The sequence below is a fragment of the Vulpes lagopus genome, chromosome 21 (assembly GCF_018345385.1).
Source record: "Vulpes lagopus strain Blue_001 chromosome 21, ASM1834538v1, whole genome shotgun sequence".
NCBI lineage: Eukaryota > Metazoa > Chordata > Mammalia > Carnivora > Canidae > Vulpes > Vulpes lagopus.
In genome coordinates, this window is record NC_054844.1 from 44,139,731 (window position 1) to 44,151,935 (window position 12,205).

At 50.1% G+C, this 12,205-nt stretch overlaps 1 protein-coding gene across 2 annotated transcripts; it reads right to left on the bottom strand.

The window, feature by feature from the left end:
* Positions 1-2,275: 2,275 nt before the first annotated feature.
* On the bottom strand, positions 2,276-10,801 carry ATP5MC2 (ATP synthase membrane subunit c locus 2). 2 transcript variants are annotated; one of them, XM_041736863.1, is made up of 5 exons: positions 10,425-10,801; positions 6,773-6,842; positions 4,862-4,939; positions 4,115-4,308; positions 2,276-2,547 (listed from the first exon to the last, which is right to left on the bottom strand). In XM_041736863.1, exons 1-5 carry the CDS (start codon positions 10,784-10,786, stop codon positions 2,433-2,435), a joined length of 819 nt encoding a protein of 272 aa, XP_041592797.1. In that variant the 5' UTR covers positions 10,787-10,801; the 3' UTR covers positions 2,276-2,432. The 2 variants fall into 2 exon arrangements, with proteins under 2 accessions (XP_041592797.1, XP_041592798.1); XM_041736864.1 differs by having other exon boundaries at positions 10,363-10,426.
* Between the last annotated feature and the right edge of the window lie 1,404 nt (positions 10,802-12,205).

Genomic DNA, 12,205 nt, shown 5'->3' on the forward strand with positions numbered 1-12,205 from the left:
TTAAAGTGTATCTAATTGGGGGCACTTGGGTGGCTCAGTTGGTTAAGTAGCGCCTTTGGCTCAGGTCATGATCCCAGGGTCCTGGGATCAAGCCCTGCATCCAGCTCCCTGCTCTGTGGGGGGAACCTGCTTCTTCCTCTCCCTCTGCCTGCTGCTCCTCTGGCTTATGCTGTCAAATAAAGTCTTTAAAAGACAAAACAAAATACTACCAAAAATAAACAAATAAATACAATGTATCTAGCCGGGGGTGGGGGGGCTGGGTGGCTCGGTCGATTAAGGGTCTGCCTTCATGGGATCCCTGGGTGGCGCAGCGGTTTGGCGCCTGCCTTTGGCCCAGGGCGCGGTCCTGGAGACCCGGGATCGAATCCCACATCGGGCTCCCGGTGCATGGAGCCTGCTTCTCCCTCCGCCTGTGTCTCTGCCTCTCTCTCTCTCTCTCTCTCTGTGTGACTATCATAAATAAATAAATAAAAATTAAAAAAAAAAAAAAAAAAAAAAAAAAAAAAAAAGGGTCTGCCTTCAATGCAGGTCCTAATCCTGGGGTCCTGGGACTGAGCCCTGTGTCGGACTCCCTGCCAAGGGTGAGGTCTGTTCTTCTCTCTACCCCTCTCCCTGCTCATGCTCTAATAAATAAATAAAATCTTAATTTTTTTTTTTTATGATAGTCACACAGAGAGAGAGAGGTGGAGACACAGGCAGAGGGAGAAGCAGGCTCCATGCACTGGGAGCCCGACATGGGATTCGATCCCGGGTCCCCAGGATCGCGTCCTGGGCCAAAGGCAGGCGCCAAACCGCTGCACCACCCAGGGATCCCAATAAATAAAATCTTAAAAATAATAAAGTATATCTAGCCTTTAGAAAACAATTCTTCACTTTCATATTAACTCCACTGTCCAATGTTCCTTTTCAGGAATTTTTAAGGGAAAGGCTTATCTTTGCTTATTCTTTCCCTCTTGCTTGAGAAAATAAGTTGTTGGCAACACTGGGCTTGGGGATCCCAAGACCGACAGTATGGTATGGTTCTAAGACATGATCCTTATTCTAGCTCCGCCTCTACTAGTGAATCATCCTGAGAGAACCCTTTAACTTTTCAAACTCTTCGTTTCCTCATTTGTAAAGTAAGGTGGGTGGTTTAAATGATTAAATAAAAAATTGGACAAAGATATTTTTGAGATGCATCATCCTAGATACTTCTAGGGATATAAAAATGAGTATGACAGGGATCCCTGGGTGGCGCAGCGGTTTGGCGCCTGCCTTTGGCCCAGGGCGCGATCCTGGAGACCCGGGATCGAATCCCACGTCAGGCTCCCGGTGCATGGAGCCTGCTTCTCCCTCCGCCTGTGTCTCTGCCTCTCTCTCTCTCTCTCTCTCTGTGACTATCATAAAAAAAAAAAAAAAAAAAAAAAAAAAAATTAAAAAAAAAAAATTAAAAAAAAAAAATGAGTATGACATAGCCCCTTCAAGGAACCGAGACTAACTTGGAAGATAAAAGACACACACACACATAAATCTACAATTTATCATAGACCAGAAGCATTAGAAAGGATACAAAATGCTCTAGAGTCCTTTTTTTCAGTTAATGCTCATTTGATTGATGGTAGATGGAAACCAGATGAAAGCTTCATAATCAAGAGGCAGCATTTTAAACTAAGTCTTTAAAGATAACAGGGAGTTTAACTAAGAGGAAAGTGAGTGAAGATTCAGGAAAAGAGGGCAAAGATGGCCAAAGGGCAAGGCCCAAAGATAAGGACAGGAAAGAAGGAAAGTATTTGAAAAATGAAAATACCAGTTTGGGTAGAGTGTATGGGAATAAGAGATAAAGCTGAGAAGGCTGAGGTCAGACTGTTTTTGAATTGGTAAATGACACAACTAGTCTCATACTTAAGGATTAATCTGGGAGTGGTGGATAAAAGTAACTGCTAGAGGGAAGAGACTGGAGGCAGGAAGCCAGTTAAAAGGTTATTGCAATAGACCAAGTGGGTGGCAATGGGGGCCTGAGCCAGGATAGTAGCAGTGCAAACAGCCCATTCGTCGAAATTTTAAGCCAGCCTTGTTTGTTTCCACTGACCCAATCCTCCAAGATAACAGGCCATCCCAGGTGAAAATTATTAAAAAGGACTGCTAATCTGAATAAAGCCTTCCTGACACAATGAAGAACAAGTGAGCCCAGACTCATGCAGAGTTTAGAATTGTCACCACCCACCAGGCCTTAAACTCTCACCAAGGCACTCAGCCAACTGTGGAGAACAAATATACACAGGAGACACAAGAAAGATCTTATTAATACAGTATTTATTTGTCTTTCCTCTGTCAAACCCTGAGCCAACCACTTTCCCCAGGCTGCCTGGGGAGGTATAGGAAAAGGAACATACAGGGCATACAGGGCAGACAAGACATGGGATAAAGACCTATGGGAGGTGGAGACGACTCCTTCACATGGCGAAGAGGATGAGAAAGGCCACCATCAGGCAAAAGAGCCCCATGGCCTCCGAGAGGGCAAAGCCCAGAATGGCGTAGGAGAAGAGCTGTTGCTTCAGAGAGGGATTCCTGGGAGAAGGGGAGGAGAAAAGACTGAATTTCTAGTCCACACAAAGAAAAAGACAAACATCAAAGGCAGGCTCAGGGAAAACTCATCTCCATCTCCTCAAGCTCATCTTATGTAATGAGTCTCTCAGAGTGACACCAGCATGCCCCCAATTCTTGCCTGATACATCAAGGGCTTACAGACTGAATGATGGGAGTGGAAAATACAAAATTCTGTAACATGGCCCCGGTACAAACATTACCTTCTCTAGTGGATTACCCGTATCATAACTTAACACCTCTGGGCCTGGACATTTAACTATCCAGGGCCCAACCATAATGGAAGAGGTATCCAGAGTGGCAGAGTCTATCAGAGTAGTGTTTTGAAACTTTAAGTAGCAGAAACTCAAAATACAAAATGTATAAAAATCAAACTACAATGGTAAAAAAGTGCGGGATTTTAAAGGCTTGTTTGACTGGTCTCCCCTTCATTCTTTAAGATGGTCTCTGGGCATATTTCAAAACCCTAGGGCTTTATGGAATACAACCAGAAAAAACCCATTCTAGAGAACAAGGGAATCAGAGGGACAGACTATTTTCTTTCATTTCAAAATAGTCAAAGATTTTGGGCTTTAAGAAGCTACAAATGGTCTGTGGGGTTTAGAAACAAAATGGGATAAAAGACTCCCAACTTTGGAAGTCAATATATCATTCTATTTCCCTTAGTCTGTCCCCTCTGGAAGCCTTGATGGATAAGGCAAAGAACACCAGCTTCTAACAGAACTGTGGACACAGAAGCAGGCAGGCTAGTTCCATATAAATCTTAACAAATAAACCTATTTCCTCAAAGGCATTAAGAGAACTAGCAGGTCTCAAGAGGATTAATTTAGTTCTAACGGTGAGTTGCCCAGAGCTGGTGGAGACCAAATAGTCCCAAGTGTCAGGAAGCTGTGGGGTTGGCTGCAAAGGCAGTTTTCCCAGGAGTGATGGGGAATTCCCAGGGATGGGGAAAAGCAGCAACAAAACCACTATGCTGACTATGCTCTAGACCAGTGGCAGCAAACTTTCTCTGTAAAGAGCCAGACAGTAAATATTGTAACTGTTGTGGGTCACACACAGTCTGTTGCCCGCCCCCCCCCCGCCCCGTTTTCATGACACTTTAAAGATGTAAAACCCATTCTTAGCTCAGCTGTACGAAAACCAAGTGGTGGCCCAGATACGGCCCTCCCACCTGTTTTGCTGATTTTCCAAAGCTTTTCAAAGGAATTTTCCAATATGGTAGCCACTAGTCACATGTGACTACCTAACCATATTCTAAGTACACAATATTTAAACTTTATGTACTTTTAGTTAATTAAAAAATTATTTATTTTTAAGTAATCTCTACACCCAACATGTCACTGGAACTCATGAACCTGAGAGTCACATGCCCTACTGACTGAGCCAGCCAGAAGCCCCCACTTAATTAAAATTTAAATTCAAATAACCACATGTGGCTACTGTATAAGATAGTGTAGAGCTCAAGATCCCTAGATATTTCTGCCTAGATCTTTGGAAATATATCTGAGAGCCAATGTAGGGCCCATCTTACCTGGCATAACCAATGATGAGGCTCCCAAACACAGTCCCAATTCCAGCCCCAGAGCCAGCCACCCCTACAGTGGCAGCCCCAGCCCCAATGAACTTGGCTGCCGTGTCAATGTCCCTTGAAATGGCACTGGTTTGGAAGCTGCGGCTAGGAATAAGTGAGGTCAGGGGATGTGGGGCTGCCAAGCTGCTGAGGCTCTGTGAAGAAGACACAGGTAGAAGGTAAGGATTTTTAAAAAATCTCTTTTTGCTTCAGTAATTTTTGTACCATTTAAGCCTTCTATGCTATCACATTCCATGCCTTTTCCCCCAAACACAAAAACTTTTAACTCCCTGGAAAATCCCATGCTGCCAAGCAGAACTTTATGATACAAGGTAGGAATCAAATACCTTCAAGATTCAGGTATGGTCTAGAAGTTTAAGACTGAAGCCCTTGCCAGTTGTTGGTGCCCTGAAATCATCATCTATCTGCATGGGACCAAATACCACCAGCCAAAGTCAGTAAACTAGGTCAGGTAATGGTAGTTATCAGCAGCACACACGGGCATGTGCTGCCAGTGGCAAAAGTTGGAACACTAGATCATATGTAGTATGGGCCGTCCTCCTATCTTCACCTAAGCCAATGGCCTTGATCCTTCACTAACTTTTGTCTGTGATGACTGTCCTCAGCACTCCCCCTACTGGTGCTGCCAGGCAGCCCTCTACACCCTTCACCCCCAATCCACAGGCCCAATTCCACCTCATAAGGTACCTTATCTGTCAGTGTCTCTGGTGGTTTTAGCACCACTGCAGACAGTGATCGGCTCAACAGCTGAGAGGTGCTCCGGGCCTAAGGAGAATGACACAAAGGCAAGAGGGTCAAGAAAGGCAGTGGAGGAGTTTCAGAACCATCCCAAGTTGTCACATGGATGTCCCATTCATTCTCTTGAACTTAAATCAGAATCTTGGATCAGGGCAGCCCGGGTGGCTCAGTGGTTTAGCGCCACCTTCAGCCCATGGCCTGATCCTGGAGACTCAGGATCGAGTCCCACTTCAGGCTTCCTGAATGGAGCCTGCTTCTCCCTCTTCCTCTGTCTCTGCCTCTCTTTCTCTCTGTGTCTCTTTCAAGAATAAATAAATAAAATCCTAAAAGGAATCTTGGATCATTTTTTTACTTTAGCAAATTTTAGATTCAAGAACTACACTAGTTCTCTTACTTTTCAGGCTTCTCCTTTGGTTTAAGGGAAGAAACCTACTTCCTTTCAGGCCACAAAGTATTACCCTCTCATATATCCTTTCACAGGCCTTGAGAATGGGAAGAAATCCAAGCCTCAGAAGCAACTGCTTCACTTAGTAAGAGAGATATATTGGTAATGGCCAGCCCGTAAGAGGGAAGCCAATGATTGGAGGAGCATCTTTTCCTAAACACATCCTTCAGGAAAACATGCAAAATGATCCATGCTCAAAATCCACTCCATCCTGTAGCCTTTTCTAACCCCCAGCAAAAGCAGACAACATAGTGGTTACCAGCCAGGGTTCTAGTCAGATACATCTAGAATTTTTAAAAAAGATTTTAAAACTTATTTATTAATGATATACACGGGGGGTGGGGGGGAGGCAGAGACACCGGAAGAGGGAGAAGGAGGCCCCATGCAGGGAGCCCAATGTGGGACTCGATCCCAGGTCTCCAGGATCAGGCCCTGGGCTAAAGGCGGCGCTAAACCGCTGAGCCACCAGGGCTGCCAAGATAGATCTAGATTCTAATCTTAGCTCTATTTCAGCTGTGTAATCTCAGGACAAGTCACTTAAATCTTTCTAAACCTGCTTTCTCATCTATAAAATTGGCATACAATAATCCAGGGTTGATGTGAGAAGTGAATGAAATTATATACACAAAATGGTACACCCAGTGGCAGGCATAATAAGTATTCCACCAACGGTATCCAGGAATTGCGCCACCCTTTTCCACTCACAGATGTATGAATCAGTTATCTCCATCAACAAATAATCTGTAATTTCTGGGGCACCTGGGTGGCACAGTAAGTTATATGCCCGACTCAGTTTTAGCTCAGGTCATGATGTCAGGATTGTGAGATCGAGCCCTGCATCAGGCTCCACACTCAGAGCTGAGATTCTCTCTCCCTTTTCCTTTGCCCCTCCCACTAGTAACTCTCTCTTCCTCCCTCTAAAATAAATAATACATCTTAGAAAAAAAAATCTTTCTTCCATGCTGCTGCTTCTGAATCAAGTATTTTTCCAATGTGTATTTACAGGTGTTTCAACTTGCCACCCAAATTTAACCTCCCAGAGGGAACTCTGGGCTATGGCTCTCGAATACTCAGGGCAAGATCCTGTACACAGTGTATACTCAGTTCAAGTTAGGCTATCTACTTCATGTTTACCATTTCTAGGTGGGTTCTAGTTTATAGAACAGAGAGTCAGGATAGAAATAACCTGATCTTAGTCTAGATTCTCCTTTACACTCTTCTAATATGGTTGGATGAAAAGAATCAACAGCTTCCAAGGGATCTGAGACAGGGAGTATCTGGTAAGCATTCACTCTCTGCTGTCAGGCTAACACAGCAAAGGACCTTCCACCAGCCCAGCTGTGAAGACCGTCCTATGGCAAGGAGAGACGAGATGGCCCTCCTGAAAAATTCTTCCAAAAAAGGCAGGTACTCACCAAGAAGGGGGTGGAGACGAACTTTGCACAGGCGTACATTTTCAGGGGATGAGGGGCTGTAGCAGGAGAGCTGGAATTACAGAAGCAGCATTGTAAACGTTGTCCTTGTTCACCAAAGGACATCCTTATTAGCAGAAAAGGTGCTCTGGAAAAGTTAAATGGCCCTGAGAGCAGAGTGAATGACCTCAAGTCATCAGCAGAGATGGAATTAAAACCAAGTCAAGACTCCCTCCACAGCTTCTTTTCAAGATTTCCTTATCATCAAGTGACTCCCCCTGTCTGAACAAGTAGCCACCTGGTCTCAACTTTAAGACCTGTCACTCAGTTCCATAGCTCATGAGTTGGTGTTGTCAGAGGAAGTTCCTGTGTCCTCTAAATTTTCTTCAGTCTCTATTCAAAAGAAACTCTTCTCAAGATTTCATTGTCTGAGACTGAAACAGCTGCCCTTTAAAGACTCTTGGGACATATCTGTTGAAGGCCAAGACCCTGGAAGGATCTCCAACAACCTTTCACTGAATTACCTAAAACTTATTGGATTCCTCAAACACTTCATTTTCCTACCTTAATTAACAGGGGCAGATCAATGAGGAATCCGCCCATTAGTCTAACTATGACTGTTAAAGTATTCATTTTCACATTCACACTAAGTAGCATTCAATTTTGTACGTTCAAGATCTAAAACAATGCTAATACCTGTAGGTGCCCTAAGTTGGTAGAAATATTTGAGACACTTGTTGAGTTAAAGACCTACAAAAATGATTTCTCCAAGTGAGACATCCACCTGAACTACTTACCTGAGGAAAGGGACAGTGTATTCAAAATGTGTATTCAAAAAATTTTGCATATTTGGGTCCCACTTTAGACGTTCTTGGTCAAGATCTCTGGGTATAAGGCCCAAGTATCCTATACTTCAAACAAGCTTCTCAAGTGATCCTTAGGTACACTGAGAGCATGGTTTTTTGTTTTTTGTTTTTTTTAAAGATTTTACTTATTTATTCATGAGAGATACAGAGACAGGGAGAGGGAGAAGCAGGCTCCCTGTAGGGAGCCCAATGCCGGACTTGACCCAGGACTACGGGATCATGCCCTGAGCCAAAGGCAGATGGCTCAACCACTGAGCCCCCCAGGCGTCCTGAGGGGCATGGCGTCCATGGTCTTTAAACCAGTCTCCTAATGATTGTACTCCTAGAGCCAGGAATCTTCTCACACTTAAGTTAATGCTTCCTAGGGGCACCCGAGAGCCTTTGACTCAGATCATGATCACAGGGTCCTGAGATAGAGCCCTGCATCGGGTTCCCTGCTCAGTGGGGAGTCTGCTTCTCCCTTTACCTCTGTGCTCGTTCTCAAGAAGTAAAATATCAAAAAAAAAGTTAATGCTTCCTAATATGAAATACTCAAGGATTACTTAAACCTGTTAACTAATACTTCCTTAAATGAGTTTTTTTTTTTTTTTTAAGATTTATTTATCTGTTCATTCAGAGAGAGTGAAGAGAGAGGCAGAGACAGAGGCAGAGGGAGAGGGAGAAGCAGGCTCCCTGCAGGAAGCCTGGCGCGGGACCCGATCCCGGGTCTCCAGGATCACACCCCGGGCTGCAGGTGGTGCTAAACCGCTGCGTCACCGGGGCTGCCCTGTTTTCTTTTTTTTTTAAAGTGTGATGGGCTATGGGATTTTTTTCTTCTTCAAATTTTTATTTATTTATGATAGGCACACAGTGAGAGAGAGAGAGGCAGAGGGAGAAGCAGGCTCCATGCACCGGGAGCCCGACGTAGGATTCGATCCCGGGTCTCCAGGATCGAACCCCCGGCCAAAGGCAGGCGCCAAACCGCTGTGCCACCCAGGGATCCCCTCAAATGAGTTGTAATGAAGATTTTCCAAGGCTACCCTTGAATCCAGCATCAGTCACTTTCAGATTAATCGATGCCTTCAATTCTTGTCCTGTCTCCAGGTGCTCATATATAACTCTAACCCAATTTTGCTGCAGACTATAAAGATTTTCTTTGGTCAAAATCAGAAAATTTCCCTAAAGCTTAAAAAAAAAATAGTGGACAGGGAGAGGGGCACCTGGGTGACTCAGTCACTGAGTGCTCCACTATTGGTTTCAGTTCAGGTCACTGGCTCAGGGTCCTGGGATTGAGCCCCACAAAGGGCTCTGCACTCAGGCTGGAGTCTGCCTGAACTTCTCTTCCTCCCCCCTGTCCCTCCTCTCTAAAATAAATGGCTTAAAAATAAATAAAAAAGGACTAGACATCTGGCTGGCTGTCAACAGGACATATGACTCCCAAGTTGTGAGTTCAAGACCCAACTTGGGCATAGAGTTTACTTAGAATGTAATAAATAGGGTGCCTGGGTGGCTCAGCGGTTTAGTGCTGCCTTCAGCTCAGGTTGTGATCCTGGAGTCCCAGGATGGAGTCCCGCATTGGGCTCCCTGCGTGGAGCCTGCGTCTTCCTCTGCCTGTGTCTCTGCCTCTCTGTGTGTCTCTCATGAATAAATAAACTCTTAAAAAAAAAAAAAAGAACATAATAAATAAGTAAATAAAGTTTCCCTCCAAGGCAAATTAAACCTCAGTTATTTGCAAACATATTTCTGCGGGGGGGAGGGGGGGTAAATTAAGCAACAGGTAACAAGTTCAACGCGGTACTGACATGTACAAGCCCCCAACATGGGATCCCTGAGTGGCTCAGTGGTTTAGCACCGCCTTCGGCCTAGGCGTGACCCCGGGGGTCCCGGGATGGAGTCCCACGTCGGGCTCCCTGCGTGGAGCCTGCTTCTCTCTGCCTCTCTCTCTCATGAATAAATAAAATAAAGTATTAAAAAAAAAAGCCCGCAACAGAGGGTGGCCACTACAGGAGGCTGCACGAGGTGCAGACGGCTCCCCTGGCCACCTAACCAGGGCGGGCCTGCACCTGCCAGCCTACGGCGCTGCGGACCAGGTGTGGAGCAGTCACGTCGCTAGGGAGCTGCTGACTGAACCACCACAAACCTCTCCGTGTGGAGAGCGGGGTCTGGGGCGCGTCAGCGGCCCCTGACAGGAGAGCTGGCGGGCGAGGACCGGCCCCCGCGGCCCCGCGCCCCTGTGGGGCCTGCTCCTCAGACAGAACCCCGCCGGCAGCCCACTTCCGGTCCTCGCGGCCGCGCCGGGGGCGGGCTGCGGGTGTAGCCCCGGCCGCCTCCTGCGCCACGGCCTGCGCGGGAGCGGGTTTCGGCTGCTGTCCCACCACGTCCACGTGGACTTCAACAGGAGGCACCGGCCACCCCCACGGCTTGGGGCAGCAGAGGGCGCAGGAGTCGGAGGGACGAGAAGGGGAAGCGGAGGCCGGCGGGGCCTGGCGTTTGTGGCAACGCCCGGTGGGCAAGAGAGAGGAAAGCGCCTCCGTGAGGGCCGAGCGGCCGGGGGGACCGAGTCGCCAGCTCCACGGCGCTCCTCCCGCCCCCCCCCCCCCCACGAGGCTCCCAAGATGGCGGCAGCCCCGCGCGGCTGGAGGTCACCGGCACGCGGCGGGGGCGGCCCGAGGGCGCGGGAGCAGCGGGACGAGGGCGGGCGGGAGGCCCCGGGTGGGAGCGCGCAAGGAGGGCCCGCACAGGACTCACGCGACGTGGGCGTCCCGCGCGCGTGCGCGGCGCATCGCGGGCGCGAGGGCACAAGGCCTTACCTGCTCCCAGAGCGGAGACGACCGAGAGGGGCGGGGGGTGGTGGTGGGCGGGGAGAGCCAAAGGAAGGCTCGGCGCATGCGCGGCCTGGACCAACGAGTCGCTCTACGAGGGCTAGAGTGACCGCGACGTTGGGGGTCGGCCGGGGCGCCACAGCGCCGCCTGCCAGCTGTGCGTCGGGGCCCGGCCAGTCGCTCCACCTGGTGCTGGAGACGGGGAACTGCAGGCGGAGCGGGCCCCGTGCAGAAACGAGCTCAGCTCGGCCCGGAAAACCCGAAAGCCCGAAAGCCCATCCGTAACGTGGCCTGAGGTTTTGGTCGGCCCAGCGTTTGGGGTCTCGGACGCGTGTCCCCAGTCCCGGCATGTGCAGTCACGTTGCCAAGCCTCCCTCCCCTACACACACACAAATACCAGAATCCAGTGCTAAGTAACAGACATCGAGTTTGGGGTTCGGGGGCTCAAAATGTAGCAGAAGGAAAATGAAGTCACGGGAGTCCTGCCTTCTGTGGCCCAGGAGCCCCGACCTTATGGATGGGAAGCCCGTGCAATGGGCGAGTAGTGGGCGGCATGCCCCAGCCGCAGGTCTTTATTTCCCCCTCCCTCTTATTCTAGTGATGAGCCAGAGGAAACGGGCCTCGCGGACCAGAAGATAGGGGCTCCTGGGGGCCATGACTGCAGCGCCCGGGTGCTGCGACCGTCGAGGGGCGGCGGGCACCAGCATCCGCAGGGCCTCGGAGGTCCCATCTGCGGGCGTGGACACGAGCGGCCCTCGCGCCCTTTGGCTCTTCCCTGCCCCCCCCGGGGGGCGCTCCCGGCCCCACCCCTGCTCCGGGCCTCCTGGTCTCCCCGGGAGGGAGGGGGGCGGCAGGGCCTAGCGCCTCGGCCATCGGGCGTCGGGCTTGAACGCAGCGCGAGAAGGACGGGGAAAGCTCGCCAAACCCCCATAAAAAATAAAAAATAAAAAGAGAGCCGCGGCTGTAAATAAAGCCAAATCCGCCACCCTCCGAGGGGCCGTTTGTCCTCCCCTCCTTGGCCCCGTCCTTCCCGCCGCCCCCTCCCGGCTCCCGGCCCCGCGGCGCCCCGGCCCCGAGCTCCTCCATTTAATCGGATTTGGGAGAAGGGGAGGATAAATCACGGCAGCAGCTTTACGGTCCCGGAGGAGAGGCGAGCCGCAGCCAGGCACACCCCGGCCGGCGATAAAAAGCGGCGCTGAAAGCCCGCGGAGCAATTTCCCGGGACCCCGAGCGGCGCCATTACAGGAATGTAATTTTGCCCGGATGAGGCCCCGAGTTTAATTATCCTCGCGGAGGAATTTCAATGCGGCCAATCCATCTTGCAGGCGGGCGGCAGAGGGATTTATATGGGCCCGTTATTTCACACCGATCCTCCATCTGCATTTTTATGGCCCCGAGCTCCTGGAGGGAGGGGGAGGCGCGGGGAGCGACGGGGCGCGGGCGCGGGCGGAGGCCGGGCCTCCCCGCGTCCACGCCGCCCGCTCGGGCAGGATTCTCACCCGTTCCCCCGAAACTCCCACACCGCCCCCCCCCCGGCCCCAGGGCTAGACGCGGAGCGGGGGGGAGGGGGGAGGTGAAGAGGGGAGCTGGGGTCGTGGGGATCCCATCAACAGGTAGTTAGCGGGCGGCGGGGGCGCTGCACGGAGGTCCCCGCCCCACCCCACCCCCACCCCCGAGCCCGCAGCTTCAGGAGCCGCCACCCAAGGGTCGTGGCAGCCGATGGCCCGACAGTTCAGACCCGCCCCCCCCCCGGAGGATTGGAAGAAGGG

Excerpts from the sequence above, each read along its gene's own strand:
- ATP5MC2 (XM_041736863.1), bottom strand. The coding sequence starts at position 10,786 with ATGCCGGGACTGGGGACACGCGTCCGAGACCCCAAACGCTGGGCCGAC. Across the intron at positions 6,843-10,424 it reads CGTCTCCGCTCTGGGAGCAG|CTCTCCTGCTACAGCCCCTC; the intron begins GTAAGGCCTTGT and ends CTGTAATTCCAG. Across the intron at positions 4,309-4,861 it reads CAGAGACACTGACAGATAAG|AGCCTCAGCAGCTTGGCAGC; the intron begins GTACCTTATGAG and ends TCTTCTTCACAG.